This window comes from Juglans regia, chromosome 11 (assembly GCF_001411555.2).
Source record: "Juglans regia cultivar Chandler chromosome 11, Walnut 2.0, whole genome shotgun sequence".
NCBI lineage: Eukaryota > Viridiplantae > Streptophyta > Magnoliopsida > Fagales > Juglandaceae > Juglans > Juglans regia.
Genome location: NC_049911.1, coordinates 28,688,868 through 28,708,899, shown reverse-complemented (window position 1 = coordinate 28,708,899; position 20,032 = coordinate 28,688,868). Strand labels below are relative to the sequence as shown.

Below are 20,032 nucleotides of genomic sequence, written 5' to 3'. Positions count from 1 at the left end.
AAAGACCGAAGAAAACCCGAAGCTTTTGCACCGTAAAATCGCGCTTAAATGCGTCCCGAAACTGCCACCTCCTCTCTCTCTCTCTCTCGCATCACATTTATACACGAGCTCCACCCTCACGTCATTCCACAATCGACGACTCACACAGGGTGGTCCCTCACGGCCGTTGGATTACCACCGAATGTCCGAAACATCCAACAAAATAAATTCCCACGTTTCATCCACATCAGACAAAGCCCAATCCTTTCCGTCCCACAACATGCCACCGTGTAACCTCTCCACGTGGCATCCCATGCAGTGGATGAGGATCCACGGCCCCGATGAGTTTCTCCGAAGCCTTGGCCTTCATTGGCCGTTCGATGGTCTCCTCGACGTGCCTTTCTTTCTCTACGACTGAGACGGTTGAGAACAAGTAACTGAAATCTGACTCCTTCATCGACGGCCATTATGACAAGAAAAATTCCTCGGATGTTTGCCACGTATCATAGATCACCATCTCTCCGTACCACAACCCTTTGTTCAATTCCCAACATAATATATACTGACGGCGTGTATAACACGAACCATTAGAAGGCGACGGCAACAACGTAGGAGTTCATTCACGCGCTTAAAGTAGCGTGAGTTTTGGTTTGTGAAAAATGTTTATAGAGAATAGAGATGGAAAATACTCACTGAAACACTGAAATCTGCGACGTGACTTCTAGGAAAAAAAGTTCCCGAGTCACGAGGAGAGGGAAGGTACTCGGCGATTTAATGGTTAGTTGATGGCGATTATTTGATGCTTGGGTAGGGTTGTGATGATTTGATTCACTGGCTTTCTGCACCTCGGCGTGGCAGATACATAAAGAGTCATGTTTGCTGCGTGACTTGTTGCTCTTTTCCGCTTTATAATATCACAATTACAAAAACGACCTTGGTTTCTCTCAATCCACGGAACATTTTAATCCAGATCTTAGGAGATAATTTATGCTTGTCGGATTCACTTCCATCATATAGAAATTATTTGACTCTTGCCGTTTTGGAATTTCTATTGTCTATCCAGGCGGTGGTCCTTTCCCTTGTTGAAGGGTAAGGTTAAGGGTTTGTGATTGAGCAAAAAATTATTGCTTTCTAGCTAAATTGAAGGTGGGATCTCTGATTTTCTATCATGGTAGAAGAGTTAGAGCGTTTGTGGAAATGGTTCAATCTCACAGAGGAAGAAAAAGTAGGAGTACAAAACGGTCAATACTACGAGGCCAGCTAGGTCTTATAATTATCATTCTTATAAAAGAAAAATGTAAACAAGGAAGCCTTCAAATCGACCATGACTAAAATCTGGAATCCGAAAGAATATATAGCTTTTAATGAGGTGGGTCATAATCATTTTCTAATCTAATTTCATAAAGAAGTGGATATAGAACGTGTTCTTAACGATAGACCTTGGTCTTTTAACAAACATTTGATTTGTATCCTAGAATTTGATAATAACACACCTCCTAGCGAGATTAATTTTACTCACGAACCTTTTTGGATTCAGCTACACAATATGTCTCTAGTGGCTATGACCATAGAAAGAGAGAAAAGTATTGGATCCATTATGGAGAAAAGTAATCATAGTTGATGTAGATGTGGAAAGTTTCTAAGAGTCAAAGTTAATATAGACATCACTAAACCATTAGCTAGAGGTAGACTAATAAGAATGGAAGGGAAACAAAGATGGATAGAATTCAAATATGAAATATTGTCACTTTTATGCTTCTAGTGTGGGGTTCTTAAGCACCCAGATAGGGCCTGTGCAATAACAAAAGCTAGGATTCACACAAATGGTGCATACAAATCCTAATATGGTCACTGGCTAAGAGCTACACTTGCGAACTCTAATGGACGTGGATACAGAAGATATGGGGGAAAAGGACACAAAATACAGGCCACTCCAACTCAAAGTAATGTAGAGGAGGGGGACACCAGGGTATTAATGATCAATCAAACTGTTATTTTACCTCAGGGGGAAGCACAATGTACAAACTATCAAAGGAAAGCAATTGAGGTAGATTCTATTAAAAGAGTAGATAATAGCCAGATGGATAAGAGCCTCCAACAGGTGAATCCTAGCAACCTTGGGTTCTTTAATATAGAGTAGACAACTTCTCAAGATGAGCAGGACCAAGAGAACAATGATCGAGTAGGAGTGGAAATCAATGTTTTGAAGATTGTACCGGTGAGCGTTTTGGTCAAGGTATTGAAACAAGATATTTCGATACCGATATCGTTTCAGAATAGTCTATATATGAATAAATTATATCTAAATTATAAATAGTCTGGTTTGAATTAGAGGGTGAAAAAATGAGTTTATAGTTTGAAAAAATAAAAAAAATAAAAAGGAAAAAGTAAAGGCCGAAATATCGACCAGTACGGGCCGAAACAGCTAAAATTCTGACTAGTACAAAATTATACCCTTTTCTGTACCGGCTACATTATAGAAACAAAATATTTCGACTGTACCGGTCAATACGATACGAAATTTATAACACTGGTGGAAATGCTTCTAAGTAACTTCCCTTTGGACTCTCCAGCTATTCATATCAAACGTACCAACTCAGTAAGTAACTGGCCACTCCACTTTGAAATCTTTAAATACAGTTTGACATTTCTAAAAAAAAAAATGGGTTGGCAAAGAAGAACAAGAGAAGTTCAATTGGATGGGATACCTTCTCTGGAAATGGATAACCATATTACTGATTTATGTGGTAGGAAGAAAGAGAGGTCTATATGTAAATGTAGTGATCAGTATGGTCACTCAAAAAAATAAAAAGAGGTGCTCATTCCTGAAAAGAGCATAACTCAGGATTTGCAGCACCACCAGTAATAATGAAGTGCTTGAGTTGGAACTATCAAAGGTTTAGTAATTCACTTTATGGTGAAGACAAAGTGTCCAAACATAATGTTTGTGATAGAAACCAAAAGTAGGAGGGAGGGGGTTGAAAGAATTACAAACAAGATTGGATTTGACAGAAGCTTTGTAGTTGATAGTAGGGCATGCAGTGGTGGGGTTTGCACTTTTGTGGAAGTCTACCAATCAAGAACAACTTGTCTCCTATATCAGTTCTCACATCTCTGCCAATGTCACTGATCATGAGAATAGGAAGACATGGTTTTTCACTAGTTTCTATGGCAACCCCGAACTGCACAAAGAGTAGGGAGCCGGTAGCTGTTAAGGGCATTAAAACCCTTGGACAGCAGGGCCTGGATGTGTATGAGTGACTTTAATGAGATCATACAGCAACGTGAGAAACATGGTGGCACCTTCAGACCTTATGCTTTATTAATTATTAAAATAATTTTTCGCATCAACAAAGTAAAATACTAGTGAAATAATATGCCGCATGTAACATTTGTTTACTTCCAGATGATCAATTTTGATAATTACCATAAGAGTTTTCAAAAATTGGCAAAATATTTATTGTACATTTTAAAAAATTTTTTTTTTTTTTTCGTTTTCATATTTTATTTAAAAATGTCACTTTTTATGTTTAATTTCTAATATTTTATGACTTTTTTTTAATTCTTTTTAAATTTTTATTTTAGCGAAAGCGTTCATATCAAGTATTTTATAAAGGAGGCATATTGTAATTTTGTAATAGTTTACATAATTGATAGTTGAGATGGTAGTTTGAGGAATATTTGCTTACAAACAAAATTGTACGTGGTTTTTAAATTTAAAAGACAAAAACAATATTCTTAAAAACTTATTTTATAAATATTTTTGTTTGTATTCATAATCCATTTCAAGTTTTCAATCCACTTCAATTCATCTCATCTAATCATTATAATTTTATTAAATTCTCACATAAAATATAATAAATAATTTAACGTTTTTAAATTTTTAAATAATTTTTTTAATTTTTTATATAAAATATAATAAATAATTTAATTTTTATTTTATTATTTATTAAGCATTCGTATAAAAACCGAATAGGTCGCGAGTAAACCGTAACAAATAGAAGTTACTTTTAGATTTAGCGACAATGTAACAACTTCACAGTGGCTGTCTTATCTACATTTCGTATGGTTTTCGTGTTCAAAAAATCTATTCAACCTCTTACTATTCACACAACTTCTACACTCTATATTATTTTTAATTTTTATTATTTTTTTCTTTTATTAAATATTTATTATATGAATAATGAATAAAAAATTTGAAATAATTTAAAAAGAATAAACTCAAAAAAAATTTTTAAAAAAATATTAAAAATTTAAAAAATTTAAAAAAGTGTGGAGTGTGGAGTGTGGTGGAGGTTGTGTAGCAAAGCTCTTTGGTGTTTGCTCCGTCTGGCTGCTCTTTTATCTTCGGAAGCACTTGTTAAAATCAGAGAAACAAGTGAGTGCTGCGTAGCGCAGGTGCTGCATAATTATTTTAAAAATAAATAAATAAATATAAAATTTATATAAAAAAATTAAAATTTTAAAAATAAATTTATTTATTTTTCAAATGAACTGTATAACATTTGTGCATTTAATTGTATGTAATAAGACTCTTGAGATGAAGCCAAATTTGTAGAAGACAAACTTTGGAACAAGACTCGAGACTCGTGTCACCTCAATTAAAATCAATGACTTTTGGAGAGAGCGTGCCTAAAAAGAACCTAATGTAGTCGTCCCGAATTTTGGTTTAAAATGGACCCCCTAGCTATAAAGTTCCTTTCATAGTTCTATGCCTGTCTAGTGTCTACCTTCTTTTCGTTGATTATATTCCTATCGAGATTGATGACACTTTTGATCCAGCCTAATGTAAAATGGTTTTTTTTTTTTTTTCATATTGGTCCAAAAAATGTTGGATAATCGACAGTTGATGTGTTTGCATTTAAATATATATATATATATATATATATATATTAAAAAGTGTTACGTGACATTATTTGATTTAAAAAATAAAATTGAACTCTTACCATCTAAATGATGTGGATGACGTATTCTATTATTATATACAGCTTGATAATAGAATAACTCTTATTTTATTTTATTATAGAGTTATAAAATAATTGTGAATTAGTTCCAAGTATGTCACAATTAAGACCAGTGACGGTAATATTTTTGTCTTATTTTATTTGAAATTTAGAGAGAAATTATTAAGTTAGTAGCCAGAGAGATTTTAAGAAGGGGACCCATGCTATATAGTACACATAATTAGGAAGAAAGAAAAGGATGGGGATGGATGTAGTTAGAAGGTCGATTTGGAAAGAGGGTAGTGTTTTTGCATGCATCATACGTGTCGTTATGATTATATATGGTGGTGAGACGATAGAGTTTTTGTTTAGGGGAACAAATTGAATTCTCAAGCCTTTCCTTTTCACCCCTTACTAACTATTAATGTCATCATTGTCACATCACAGTCTCTTTGGCTTTCCCTTGCATTCTTCTTTATTGTCCTTACCTAGCTACTATTTATTATGTTGCCTTCATATCAGTGGCGGACAAAATTATCAATATTGATTTCGTTATCATATTTTTCATTTGGGCTTAAAAGAATTGACGGCCCATTAAATATTGGGCCCCATGGAAGCACCAGTTATCTTAAGCCTTGAAGGCTCGATTTGTGTGAATAGGATTTTCTCTCTCAAGGAAGGCAATGATCAATATTTCTTTAAAAATTGGGGAATAGCAAAGTTTATACAGGTTAGAGGATTAAACATGTCAAAGAAGGACTTTGAAATTATCTTACTATCTAAAGACAACCTTAATTTTGAATTTGGCACTGTTGCACTTTTTCAACTCCAATCTCGAACGTAACTTTATCTTATAACTCTGGTAAAGTACTTTTGGCATTAGAAACTTGCCAACTCAATGTATTCTACCCTTAATAGTAACAATTAATTTAGACTGTAGAAGGCCGTATGTGGTTTAATAATTAATGCATCATGCCTGCATGCGGATATGGCGATGACAAATATCAAAATCACATGGGCATCTAATTAGACCAACATGTTGTACGTACGTATTTTTTTGGTTCCTCGCACATATTGGTAATGGAATCTGCTTTATGCTTTGGGTAACTCAGAACGTTACACGTACGATACCTAATTAATTACTAACCTCCAAAGAATACACCAAGGCCGGTTGGATGTGAACAAGAGTCCAAGACAAACTTTTTCGTATATTTGTCTTTGCCTTCAAGGGAAGATCTAGACAACAATAAGCAAACTGGTTAACTATAAAATCCCAGTTTTTTAGCACCTCCTTGTAACGGTTATGCTTAATTATAAATGCACGCAGTCTCTTTGTTGAGACGTCTCCTTCTTCTCTTTCTTCAACTTCTTTACTCTTCTTGAGGCATCTCTCTTTTTGACTTTTGGAGGAGGCTAGGAGGAGTTCTGGTTCTCGAACGCATGCTTTTCTATGGTGCAAAAGAAAAAGGGTAATGTACGAAATGGACCCATATATATGCAATTGTAGTTGGATGAATCTCTCCAATGTTGGGTTTGTATAGTCTAATTTATTATGGCGGCGGCTAATTTATTATGTCGAGACAAATTTTTCACCATGTTTGTAACTTGAGAATCGCAAGAGAAAGTTTGCCCGAGCTTGAGTGAAATTTAGGCACAAAGTTCACTTAACATTCGCTTAACATATCATTCAAATAAACTTTAGATAGAGAATTCACTCTAGAGAATAACTCAAAAATCGTGTAATTAGAGTTTCTGTTATACAACTATATATATATACGCTTATTATGAATAGTATAACCGTTTTGAGCATTGTATTTCGTCTCACAGTGTATTTTAACATTCCTCAAGATCATAATAAAATTTTCTGTAACTCTATAGATGTAATTGCGTCAAGTTTTTTGTTAGTGTGATTAATTTCTTATTTTACTTTATTTTCTTGCATCGTTTTCACAACAACCAGAGCCGCAACTCCGATAGTGTACGAAAATGACCAAGACCGAAAAATGTAGATCGAACTACCACGACATGCAGCTCCCTGATCACCATCTAATTAAATCCAAATGTTCTTTCTATCAACATGCAGTACTAGAATCTCCATCCAAGTAGCTTAGATCGGGTAGTATCCAAATCAAAGGGGCCATCTTTTTGCATCTTTTTGCATTTGCCAGCATCTGACCTTAAAAATATTGAGTCGATCTATTTCTTGAATTTGACTAAAGATCAATTTGTAAAGCCACCGAATTCTATCTCAACCATAATTGAACAAAATTTAGCGAAGAGCCCCCACCCTTACTTCCAAAAAGCATACGAGGAAAGAATTAAAGAGATAGTAAGACGTTCCAGGACTGCAAACTAAAATAATCCTTTTAAACTTTCAGATTTACAAGTTTTATTTCGATGGAGTGGTTTATTTTTAATGATTTTTGGGCCATGAAGAGCCGTATCTTTGAGACTTTGATTCTTATATACAAATATCCAGCTAGCTTTTGAGCGATGCCATATATATATATGCATGCCAGCATATATAAAGTGAGGGATCGAGTTTTTAATTAAGGGCATTTGCGTCTGCCTCCATGTGTAGTCATATTGGCATAGCACGGACACGCATCATAGTTACCGGAAGTGCCTGGAGGAACGCAGTCGCAACGGGCACAGCACGTCCCACATGCCCTCTTGCACAGGTGCGGCCTCGAAGACAATTGGCACCTCGCATCACAGGCAGCCCCACAATCTACCAGAAAATTTACAAAGAATAATGCAGGTTACATATTTAAACATTTTTTTTTTAATAAATCAGGTATTTAGTTTGTTTATCGTAATAACATTGATTAAATGAATATTACCAATATTTTGAGAGGAAGGGCACTCGACCTTGGTGGTGATCACCTAGAACATGATGTTAGTTAGGTACAAAATTGCTTGGGTTAGTATCAATAGCACTCTTTAACATATATGTGCGTTGAAAAGCTGAAATAATAAATTAAGTGGGGATGAAAGTTTACCCTTTGATAAGATTCAGCAAGGTCATGGAGAAGGAGAAGAGAAATAACAAGTGGAATTATTAGGGTTTTGGTGATGGCCATGGCTGCAGGAAGGCTTTGGGAGAAGAGCTTTCTGTCTCTGTTCTTAACCATGAAACGTCAGTGCAGATGAAGGGGATAGAGAATGGGGTCGTATTTATAATGAAAGAATGCGTATAATATAGTGTGGGGGGAAATGTCAAATCGTGTAGGTGGGGGGCCGAGTACTGCAACATTTTCGTGTTTGGTGTCGAGGACATGGCATTCTTGGAGTTGGAGGGGCCGTATCCGGCCATAGTCATTTTGGTTAATGCAATAATAAGACACTCAATCTCAAGAGTAATGGCAAGTGTCATCAATTATACTGAAATAATCGTGGCCGTCACTACAAAGAAAAACAAAAATAAATGCTTCTAAGCTACCACCGGACTACTGCTAGCTGTAATATATGCAGTGCAAGTTAGAGTACTTATTTCACACTAAAGTTGCGTTTGGATAGGACTTTAAATGTCATAATACCAACCTTTTTTTTTTAATGTAATTTGAAATCCAAGATTTTAAAAGGTTAAAATCTGGTTTGGATTCTGATTTTAAAGACCCAAATTCAAGTCTTCCTCTTCAAATCTAGCCATCCAAACGCACTAATACAAGTATTCGGAATGATACAAATATAATTCAACATCTATTTTTTAATATTTATTCCCCTAGAGGCATCTAACTATTATAAATATTAATATTATCATTACTTTTTATTATTATTTAATTTCAAAATTATATATTCCACGCGCAAACAATATATAATTTTGAATTACTTAGTGAGTTTGGATATACAAAACATTTCATCTCATCTCATCTAATCATTTTAATTTTTTTAAATTCTCTTACAAAAATATAATAAATAATTTAATTTTTTTAAATTTTAAAATAAAAATAATATTTTATTTAACTTTTAACAAAACATCTCATCTTATCTAAACTATCTATCCAAGCCCACTAATAAATTTCTTGTGTTCGGATTCTGATCCTTGAGGTATCTCACTGGGCATGCATTCTGATCGAGCTGAAGCCATTTTTTCAGTCCAGTGGTTCAAAAGAAACTACATAATGGGCTGTTTATTGAATGGGCCCAGTTGTAGAACGATTAATCTCTACATATCTTTGATATTATAAAGTAGCACAAATTATGGAGATGCCTCTCCAAATACGAGTTCCCTTGAAATTCAACATGGAATTTCCTTTTCCCGAAAAAAAAAACATAGAATCTCCATCCTGAATCGTATGGCCCAAATTCTGCATCACGCTTGCCGCACCCCAACCCCTTGAAAATATGGAAGCCCATCAAAACGGAACTTGGTACACATGAATAGAAATGGGCTTGGACTCCAACTTTTAAATTATTTATTCTTGCTAAACTAAAAAAATTCTTCTATTCATCATCCTTATGCCAACATACATTTGATAAGAAAAAAAAAATAAAAAAATAAAAAAATCATGTGTGGTTTTATATAGTGTAGGGATGATATAAAGAATTTTTTTTATATATATATAGTGATGGTATGCTGTAAAGCGGGGGTAATGAATAGGGGCTGGTGCGTTTTTATTACCATTGAAAGTGAATCATGAATTTAACGTTGGCTGATCTCCAAGTTACGGCAAACTGCAAAGGGACCATGCCGAAATCATCACGTTTTGGTCCTACGTTTTCAGCTTTTCGGTCATTTAATAACTGGATTAGGACGATGTTTTAATTTGTTAATTTTTAGGCTCCCGGCAGAACAAAATGTTATATATGGCTTATGGACCTAATAAAATTATTGGTTGATTATAAAATAAGTAATAAAATAATTTTAAAAGAACAGTAAATATAGATGATTTCGTAAATCCATCGACCTACTTCGTATTATCGAGTTTCTATCGACCCTATTTGGCATTATCAAGCTTTTCCACCAGAAAGGACCCAAAAGAGGCGTTAAAAATTAAGAGTCGTCCGCCCCAGACTTCTTTTCCAAAAACAAATGGAGAGAGAGAGAGAGAGCCACCAAAAAATAAGTGAAGAGACGGAGAGAAACATCTTTACTTTCAGTATTTAAAAGACATAAGCGGAAAAACATTACAAAAAGAAAAACATTATTTTCCACAACTCAAACTCCACAACTGATGTTGTAGCAGGCTTTTATACAACTGATATTAATATATAAAATTACTATTCATCACACAAATTTTCTTTTCAACGACCCTCGATATTATATATGTTCTTCTTGGATGATAACTTATAAAACCTCGGAAACAGTCCCAGCATATTTATTAATTAATTAATACAAGGTTTGGGGGTTGGCTTTGGCTTGTTAATTTGTTTAAGGACACTTGCGTTTGTTGCCGCGGGTGGTCATGTTGGCGTAGCAGGGGCAGACGTCCTGATTACCGGAAGTGCCCGGAGGAACACAATTGCAACGGCTACAGCATGTCCCGCACGCCCTTTTGCAGAGGTTCGGCCTCGACGACAGCTGACACCTCGCATTACATGCCCCTCCACAATCTGAAAAATTAATATACAGCATGCATGCAGTATTTGACAAACAAGTTAACCAACTTTGGCTCAACGGTACAGTTCCTAAATTAAACAGTATCATATTCATATAACAAAGTGGTCCAAGAAGATCATGAAACTAACCTATTTTAGTCGGGACAGAACCCTTTACGACATCGTCTTTCACGGCCTGCATCCATCCCCCATAAGCATTTTATTTGGGTTAGAAAGAGATAAAAGCTTCACGTTTAGTTTACAGGGTACGTAAAGAAAAAAGAAGGAAAAAAAAAGGAGCGAAAAGCACGTTAAGACAGTAAGCATGACATTCTTGATGAAGATTGGTGAAATTCTATTACCATCTGATCAGCTTCAGCGATAAGGAGAAGAGAAAGGAGGATCGAAGCAATTAAAGCCTTGGAGATGGCCATAGCTAAATTAAGACTGGAAACTTGGAGCTTTTGTTCAGCGTCTAGTTGAAACCAAGTACTTGTTGCGTAGAAGTGAGGAAAGGGTGCTCCTATTTATAGCAACCGCGTGTGAGACAGCGAGAGAGAGGATAAAGTGGGTTAGGTGCATGCAAGACAGAGGGCATCCTTATGATGATATTTATGTGTTGCGCGCAAGCGACATAAAAAGAAAAAGAAAAAGAAAAATTAAGGGAGTTGTTTCATAGTGAGAAATCAGAATGGGAATAGTCGCAGGAAGGCTCTAGTAACGAAAAGCATGCATTAGGAACCATCTGGAGCAGGCACTTCTGTGCAACTTGGTGGATGGTTTTTCTGTGGGAAAAATATATGCATAAGCTTACTATTTATCACACACTCAACATATTTAGTGTATTAAAGTTTAAAAAAAAAATTAAATGTATGATGTGTGAAGTGTGTAGGCTGATGTATAGAATTACCATTTTCTGTGGAGCTTGAGAAGCGAATGGTTTTACGTGGGAGAAGTGCTATTCATATATATATATATATATAACAAGTGATTAAATAAAAATAGTAATTTTATGTAATTTATTAAATTTATTTTACGATAAAAATAATTTTACAATCTGTCATATTAAATTATGTTATTGTATAAGTTTATTTTCATGTAATTTAATATAACTATATATGATCTATTAGATATACTTTTTGACCTTTCTCAACTCATCACCAGGTTTAATAAAAATAATTTTATAATTTAATATATGATATTAAACTAACTCATTTTATAAATTTATTTTTATAAAATTCTTTTATCATTAATATATGTTTCTTTAGGTTGCAAACGTTTTTTAATGTTTTGTAGGCCTGAGATATTTTTGCAACTATTAGATTTTCGACTCCAAATCCATTAGGATGTTGAAGTTGAAACGATATTATATATAATTATATATGTGTGTGTGAGAGAGAGAGTTTTAGTATTTATCATTTCATATTTTATTTTTATTTTTATTTTTATTTATAAGTTATAGTTTTATTTTTATTAAATTAATTGAATTTTTTTATCTATTTATTGTTAGTACATCACATATTTATTAAAGAAAAAAATAATAAAATAATAAAAAAATAATAGTAAAATAGTAATTTTATCATTATTTTTTTAAAAATAATGAGTAGAATTTATATATATATATTAAATTTTGAGTTTTATCTTTTTCTTTATTAGATCTCGTTTATATTTACAGTTTATTTCTCATCTCATTATTATTTATTATTATTTAATAATTTTAACTTATAAATTTTATTATTATTTATAATTTATTTCACTTTATCTCAATTTATTTTCAAATCCAAACCACACTAATGTTTGGCTGGCCTGGCCAAAATCATGAGAATGGTACGAGATTATGAATACAAGTGCCTCCCGGTTTCAGTTCAAAACTTCAAACTTACTACTTACTAGTCGTCCCGAGGGAGCTAAAGCGAGAGCCGACAGGGGAGAACCGGGAGGCATCCATCCTCCCCACGTGCAAGTGAAACTGTGTCGCTTTGTGCGCACCACAAACGTACAAACGTTTGGTTCGGGCAAGTATTAGGTTGACCGTACGGTGTTCAGGATAAAAGTTAAAACGACGGTGATGTGATGGTGGACTGTTGAAGCATCGAACAAAAGAAAGCCACTTTTGACAGCTGTACAAAGTCGGAGTACCAGTGAGTGTACAGCTGTCTTCAGCTATCTTTAGGTAGCGAATTTCAACATCACCATCAAATCAAATCTGGTCCCCACCCAGTCTTAATTAGCCATGTCACCATGCATGCCACCGCAACCAGTGAAATCGATCCAAAGATTCCAAACTTTTGCTTTGGACGCCAGTCGACCTTTTTTTACCGCAACAGCAAAACTCTGATTCTTTATTTCTTGGCTGGTTTTTCGTAAAATTAAATTATTTCATTTTATATTATCTTATTTTATATAATTATTATAATTTTTTTAAACTAATACATAAATTATAATAAATAATTTAATTTTTTTAAATTTTATAATAAAAATTATATTATAACAATATTTTAATTTTTAATAAAATATCTCATATCATATCATCTCATCTAAATTGTATAATAAAACGAGATCTTAATAATGTGTCTAAGATCAATTTATAATTTAGCAATTCAATTTAGTTTAATTTTAAACTAAATCTAAGATTCAAACACTCAATTTTTAAATCATTAAATTCATCTTAATTCAAAACATTTTTACACATAGAATTCATAACATTTTTCAACTCAATATCTCTTTATATGTGGGATTTACAATCTTTTTCAACTTTCCATAAATATATATAAAGGCATCTTAATATCTAAATACATTTAAACTTATTTTAAGTAAATCTCACAAAACTTACTCTACTATCTCAATTTACTATTATTTATAAATAACTCAATTTATCTCATTTCAACCCAACATCAAAACGAAACTTAACAAATGAAGCGAAATTGTAAATGATTAATTAGAGGAGACGACACGGGAGCACCACGTGTTAGGGTATATGTGGAGACTGGTTTTGGAGCTAAAAAAATGTTTGCTGAAAGTTGGTTCGACAATTGGCTCAAGCCAAAACTCGCTCGACGTCGCTTGACATACCGCTCGAGCGAAACTCAAGTCTAAGAGTCCCGCTCGACACTTAGCTTGAGCAAGACAGAAACCCTAGTGTTCGCTTGACACTCTGCTCAAGCCAATATTCATTTGGTTGTTTGCTCGAGTTGCACTCGACAATCCGCTCGAGCGAAATACGCATTTTTTGCCAAATTAGGTTTCCAGTGCCACTCATTATAAATATATCATATTAGACTTGTGTTGGATAGTCTTAAGCATATTTTGATAGAGAACAATTGTCTATTGAGTACATATTGTATGAGAGAGCAAAAAACCCTAGAGAATGTAAGTTGAGATTGAGTGATTGTAATCTCCTCTGGTTAATAAGATTTCTGCAGCTCTGTGGACGTAAGCAATTTGCTGAACCACATATATTGTATGTCGTGTTCTTAATTGTGTTGTTTTTACTTTATTTTTTATCGTTAATGTGTGTGTTTTGTATAACATTTCACAACAACTGGTATCAAAGAACCAAGGTCGGATCTGAAGGAGAATGATGACTGGAGATAAAGTGAACGCACCCGGGATTGAGAAGTTCGATGATACTGATTTTGAGTATTGGAAGATGCAGGTTGAAAATTATCTCTATGGGAAGAGGCTCCACCTTCCACTGTTGGGAAAGAAGCCAGAGAGCATGGATGATGTTGAATGGACCCTATTAGTTCGACATATTCTAGGTCTTGTTCGGCTGACCTTATCCAGAACAATAGCACACAATGTTAGTAAGGAGAAAACCATAGTGGATCTCCTGGCAACTTTGTCAAGTATGAATTCAATACGATCACAAATCAATTGTCTTCTGTAGAGATTGAGTTTGATGGTGAGATCAGAGCATTGATTTTGTTGGCATCGTTGCCAAATAGTTGGGAGACCATGATGATGGATATGAGTAGTTCAGCCGGCAAGTCAAAAATGAACTATGATGACATACGTGACATGGTAGTTGCTGAAGATGTACGTATGAGAGACTCAGGTGAGTCATCGGATTCTTGATTGACCCTGATTGTTGATAATAGGGGCATAGGACATGACAGGTTAAGCTCCAAGAGTAGGGGGAAGAGTAAGATGAGATCTGGGCAACAGATCACATGCTGGAGTTGTGACAAGCCGGGCTACATCAAGAGAAACTGCAGGAATCAAGAAAGTTATGATGATGATGCTGTGAATGCAATGACAGAAGAAATTTATGATGCCTTACTTCTTGTAGGGCACAGTTCGATTGATGATTGGCTGTTGGATTAAAGGTATTCGTTCTATAGCACCTCACATCGAGAAATCATGCATAATCATGTTGTTGGTATTTTGGGAAGATGATCCGGCTTATGGAGAGGCATTGGACGTAGTGGGAGTGGGCGATGTGCATATCACACTTTCAAACAAGAGCGTGTGGACTTTACAACAAATTAAACATGTTCCAGATCTGAATAAAAACCTGATTTATGTGAAACAGCTTGATGATAGCGATTTTGCAATAGCATTCTTTGGAGGAGCTTGGAAGATTACTAAGGGTGTGCTGATCTTAGCGCATGATAAGAGATCTAATTCTTTGTATTTAACATCAAGGTTCAGTGATGTGCAGGAAAATACAAGAGTGCAAAAATGCAGGCTTGATTGTGCGAAACATGTGAGGAAGCCAAAAAGAGTCAGCTTTGTCGTTCCTCATGAAAGCATGAGAAAGTTGGCTAAGGTTGCTAAGATCGGTTAGAGACCGGATACTGAGTTGTGAGTCGCCCAATGGATGTGCTGACTAAGGGCGATGTACGTAGAAGATTGAAGTCGGGCTTAACTTCAGTGTGTCTTCTAGCTTGAAGACGGGAGCTATAAGCTGCAGAGATGATAGGGCTTGGCTAGAAACAGTGGCTAGCATGTGGAGACCCAGTCTCCAAGTGAGAGATTGTTAGGGTATATGTAGAGACTGGTTTTAGAGTCAAAAGTGTTTGCTTAAAGTTCGCTCGACGTCGCTCGACATACCGTTCTAGCGAAACTAAAGTCCGAGAGTCCCACTCGACACTTAGCTCGAGTGAGATAGAAACTTTAGTGTTCGCTCGATACTCCACTCGAGCCAATATTCATTTGGTTATTCGCTCGAGTTGCGCTCGACACTCCGTTAGAATGAAGTACGCAATTTTTGCCAAATTAGATTTTCATCGCCACTAATTATAAATATATCATATTAGACTTATGTTGGATGGTCTTAAGTATATTTTGATTGTGTTGTATTTTTTATTTGTGTGTCGCATTTTTGATTGTGTTATTTTTATTTTATTTGTCATCGGTGTTGTGAAATGGTGTATATATTTTGCATAACATTTTACAACATCACATGCATTTCTGAGCTCTCGTACACCTAGTAAAAAAGGTGAAGATGGTGCAGGGCATTAGGAGAATAGAGGAAAGGCATGTGAGGTCCGACGCATATAATACACAAATGTAAATTCCATGCATTAATTTAGTATTTATCATATTCATGACCATACGATAAATGCTTATGAAGAAACATATGTACCATTAAATTTCAAAATAGTGTCTGAGATATATATATATATATATATATATATATATATATATATATGAAGAAACGCCTCACTTAATCGGTAGAATAACCTAAGAACTAAAATGGATCTTAATATGACATGTAACATTCATATTGTCGATATCTACAAGTTGCAACTCAATAATTGTATAAATATATAGTCTGTTCATGAATTATTTTATTTTATATTATTTTTAATCACTTTTCATGTTCAGAGATTGGTTTGGCCTTAAAAAATAGTGAGCAATTATTTAAGATGACTACCTAACCATATTTCTACCTTCAATTGATATATATATATATATATATATATAAAAGTAGTAGTGCAATGGATATTATTCTCCTGATCAATAAAAATATCGATTCCGATTGTCCATACTACCAACTCCTAAATGATTGGGGGTTCTAAAGATATTTGTTTCTATTCAAGGCCGACATTAATTGAAGAAGCTCTATCGTATGATAGAATCGAACAACCTAGCCAGCATGCAGTTGATCGAGCCACAGATGATATTTTGATTGATCGGCGGACGCAGTTCCACGTCCACTAGCTAGCTAGCCAAATTTATAATGAACTACTTTTGACTTGGACTGCACTTGTATTATTAAAATACTCATGATGTTGGATGTACGGCGTAACTTGAATTAAAATCATGCCAGGCAGGCAGGCATGCATTTATTAGCACTCAATAATTTATATATATACGAAAATTAATGAGTCAAACATGCATGAATGGACTTAGCCATTACCTAAAATGAATAATTTATCAAACAATTAAAGCTATCAACTTCGCTGGCCAGGGGCTATCTAGCTAGCTAGCTAGCTACGGACCAGCCAAGCATATATAAGTGGTTAATTAACATATGATTTAGGAATATTTATGTATATATATATATATATATAATTCTTTCACAACTTCACATAATTTGCGGATTATTTTATAAAGCTAGCGAGGAAGAAGAAAAGGAAAAGCTAGTTAATTCAGTACTTTATAATATTATAGATCGATCGAAGTACTGTCGTTTTACAGAAATGGAGAATTTCCCAGTTTTGTCTTTTGCTTGCTTTGGAGCTACATAGAGAGAGAGAAAGCTTGGATATTTGAGATGATGGATAAAGATAAGAACGGGCAAGTTATGACATAACCATCTCACAAACATATATATATATATATATACAATCCATGCACCGACTCACGGATATTCATGTGGTCGTGTGTTACAGTTGTTCAGGAACCATAAATAGCCGCTTCTCCACCACAGTAGTACCATACCATATCTTCTTTTAACTTTGCTTAGACCAATTTTACTTGCATCATTATTGTGCGCATGGCCCAGCTTAGCTTTGGTGGCAATATGGCAAAGAGTCATAGCCCAATAATTACGAAAAAACCCAACTGCAAAGGCTTGCGGATTAGAATATCTCAGCCACCACATGATGAATGTACAGAACATGATCATCATCATTTAACCAAATGTAGTCAGTCGTCATGAATTCATTTTTAAGATAACAACAACATTTTTATAAGTAATATTAGAACTATTTACCGGATTGTTATTTAAATCTACGTACTGATGATCATGCATTTTAACTGATTTTTTTTATTTATTTAAGTAATTGACTCATAAGTCACTTTTAAATATGTCACATTAGTTAATATGACTAGAGAAGCTGATAAAATTAAAAATCAGGATGAAGGGGTGGGATTTAACTCTTGCTGTCTAGTTATTATGATCGAAGAATAATAACTTTTTTTTTTTTTCGAAACAGAAACATACTTCATTCATTAATAACTAAAATCAGTCATTACAATACTTCTCCTTTTAAGTATATCATTCTTAATTTCTATTGGACTATCCTCTATCCACACCCTCTCATCAGAAGAATTAATTACTAACTTTACTAGTTTGTGTGCTATACAATTTGCTTCTCTATATATAAACCGTATACCCCAGCTCAACCTCCCATTAATCACTCTTCTAACATCCTCTATGATACTTCCATATTCAGTCTCTATTTCCTCTCCACTAATTGTGGCATTTACAACCAACTTAGAATCTCCTTCTAAGATCTCGTCTGATAATCCCAATTCAGTACACAGAAGAGCAGCCCTCCTTAACCCTACAGCTTCAGCCACACTTGGGTTACTAATGTTAACAAAGCAAGATCAGAGGTAAGCTAGAATATATAATAACTGGGGTATCATAGAGGATTGTTATAATAACTCTTGTGCATGGTAGCAGTACTTGTAACAGAGTGATATGCTTATTTTAGTACTTACACACACACAAACATAATTATACATGATATATAAACGGCATAATTTCCATATATACGTTTCAAGGACACTTGCGTCGGTTGGCATGGGTGGTCATGTTGGCGTAGCAGGGACAGACCTCTTGATTGCCTGAAGTGCCTGGAGGAACACAATTGCAACGGGCACAGCAAGTCCCGCATGCCCTCTTACACAGACGCTGCCTCGACGACAGCTGACACCTCGCAGTACATGCTGCTCCACAATCTGAATATTAAATATATATATATATATATATATAATAATGGAGAAAGTTAGCCATGCATGCAATTATGAATCAATTAATAAACAGAAAATGATCATATAATCAACAAGTCACCGATTTGTTTGGGGAGAGAATCCTTTGCTACATTATTGTTCACCTGCAGCATCCCTCAAATGCTATATGGGGTTAGAAAACTATAAATTAAGCCTCATCATGTTTAGTTATTTAATAATTAATTCAATACTAATACTATATTATATATATGAAGAGAGGAATTAAGCGATCAGCATAAGGTCTTATTTGGAAGATGGATAAAGGAGTACTAATTTACCATCTGATAAGCCTCATTGAGATGGATCATAAGGAGGAGAGAGATGAGAACAGAAGCAACTAGAGCTTTGGAGATGGGCATGGCTAAACTAGATTTAAAACTATTGCACTAGCTAGCCTTGTTGAAACCTCGTGAATATTTGATGCGGTGGAAGTCAGTTGAGAGGGCTCCTATATTTGTAGCAACCGTCAGCTAATTAAGCGCGCACAGAGAGAGAGAGAGAGAGAGAGAGAGAGCCAGAAGTGGATTGGTTGCATGCAATGACGTGGCATTCTTTGATGATACGTAGACCGAAGGGAAATTGAAAGGATAAAGATTAAAAAAAAAAGTAAAATTTGGAATAATCTAGAGTATCTAGCTAGGCACTTTTGTATTGCTTGGTGGAAGGCGTTTCCCAAGTGTCTGCAGGTAGCAAATGGTTTTGAGTTTTAACGTACCCTTTTTAAAGATTTTTAACATCTGATATGATCTTGTGCGAGCGTAATGTTTTAAACCGTGAATATGGATCAATTTTGACGAGGGTTGGATTGCTTATCACAAATACGGTGTTGAAATTAAGACATGCATCCAATAATATAGTTCATCAACTTTGGATAACCTTCGACATGTACAACGTACCCAACCAAATACTGATCTTGCGGTCGGGTTGGATAACTTTTTTTTAATTTCTTTTCTTTTCTTTTAGAAGATTTTAAATAAGAGAAAGATAGATCATATATAGTTGTCATAACAATATTTATTACTCATTTTCGAAAAAGTTGAACTCTACTATAAATATAGCAATAATAAATATTATAAAATCAATTTCATGTATATTTTTTTTCCACTCTGATCACTTGATGTCTCTAAGTTCAGACGAAATCTCCTGCGCGTAGCCTAATAAGTTCCAGGCCAGGCCAGGCAAGGGGAGGCCGGGAACTAAGCTAGACGACGACCTCCAGCTCTGTCCACTCGTACGTGCAAGTAAAATGAAATAATCAATTATCTGTCGCTTGGTACGTTAGCTAGCGCATGCATGCATCACGAAAACGATAATGATGATGTGATCGTGCATGGGACGTGTACGTGGAAAGCCACCGCACAGCTGTACAGACTCGCGAA

At 34.8% G+C, this 20,032-nt stretch overlaps 3 protein-coding genes across 3 annotated transcripts; all 3 read right to left on the bottom strand.

Annotated features, from left to right (window-relative positions):
• Positions 1–7,259: 7,259 nt before the first annotated feature.
• Positions 7,260–8,094, bottom strand: LOC109000878 (gibberellin-regulated protein 1-like). The gene is made up of 3 exons (XM_018977903.2): positions 7,925–8,094; positions 7,766–7,808; positions 7,260–7,653 (listed from the first exon to the last, which is right to left on the bottom strand). Exons 1-3 carry the CDS (start codon positions 8,054–8,056, stop codon positions 7,472–7,474), a joined length of 357 nt encoding a protein of 118 aa, XP_018833448.1. The 5' UTR covers positions 8,057–8,094; the 3' UTR covers positions 7,260–7,471.
• A 1,897-nt stretch (positions 8,095–9,991) lies between these two features.
• Positions 9,992–11,027, bottom strand: LOC109000880 (snakin-2-like). Its single transcript, XM_018977905.2, has 3 exons — positions 10,826–11,027; positions 10,614–10,659; positions 9,992–10,478 (listed from the first exon to the last, which is right to left on the bottom strand). The coding sequence occupies exons 1-3, from the start codon at positions 10,895–10,897 to the stop codon at positions 10,297–10,299; spliced, it is 300 nt and encodes a 99-aa protein (XP_018833450.2). The 5' UTR covers positions 10,898–11,027; the 3' UTR covers positions 9,992–10,296.
• Positions 11,028–18,255: 7,228 nt separating this feature from the next.
• On the bottom strand, positions 18,256–19,097 carry LOC109000798 (snakin-2-like). Its single transcript, XM_035682686.1, has 3 exons — positions 18,932–19,097; positions 18,715–18,757; positions 18,256–18,602 (listed from the first exon to the last, which is right to left on the bottom strand). The coding sequence occupies exons 1-3, from the start codon at positions 19,010–19,012 to the stop codon at positions 18,421–18,423; spliced, it is 306 nt and encodes a 101-aa protein (XP_035538579.1). The 5' UTR covers positions 19,013–19,097; the 3' UTR covers positions 18,256–18,420.
• Between the last annotated feature and the right edge of the window lie 935 nt (positions 19,098–20,032).

What these genes read in the sequence shown, in the direction of transcription:
- LOC109000878 (XM_018977903.2), bottom strand. Translation starts at nt 8,056, where the DNA reads ATGGTTAAGAACAGAGACAGAAAGCTCTTCTCCCAAAGCCTTCCTGCA. An exon ending in TTGCTGAATCTTATCAAAGG is followed by an intron (nt 7,809 to 7,924) that starts GTAAACTTTCAT and finishes ATCATGTTCTAG; the next exon opens with GTGATCACCACCAAGGTCGA. An exon ending in CCCTTCCTCTCAAAATATTG is followed by an intron (nt 7,654 to 7,765) that starts GTAATATTCATT and finishes ATTTTCTGGTAG; the next exon opens with ATTGTGGGGCTGCCTGTGAT.
- LOC109000880 (XM_018977905.2), bottom strand. Translation starts at nt 10,897, where the DNA reads ATGGCCATCTCCAAGGCTTTAATTGCTTCGATCCTCCTTTCTCTTCTC. An exon ending in TCGCTGAAGCTGATCAGATG is followed by an intron (nt 10,660 to 10,825) that starts GTAATAGAATTT and finishes GGATGGATGCAG; the next exon opens with GCCGTGAAAGACGATGTCGT. An exon ending in TTCTGTCCCGACTAAAATAG is followed by an intron (nt 10,479 to 10,613) that starts GTTAGTTTCATG and finishes TTAATTTTTCAG; the next exon opens with ATTGTGGAGGGGCATGTAAT.
- LOC109000798 (XM_035682686.1), bottom strand. Translation starts at nt 19,012, where the DNA reads ATGCCCATCTCCAAAGCTCTAGTTGCTTCTGTTCTCATCTCTCTCCTC. An exon ending in TCAATGAGGCTTATCAGATG is followed by an intron (nt 18,758 to 18,931) that starts GTAAATTAGTAC and finishes GGGATGCTGCAG; the next exon opens with GTGAACAATAATGTAGCAAA. An exon ending in TTCTCTCCCCAAACAAATCG is followed by an intron (nt 18,603 to 18,714) that starts GTGACTTGTTGA and finishes TTTAATATTCAG; the next exon opens with ATTGTGGAGCAGCATGTACT.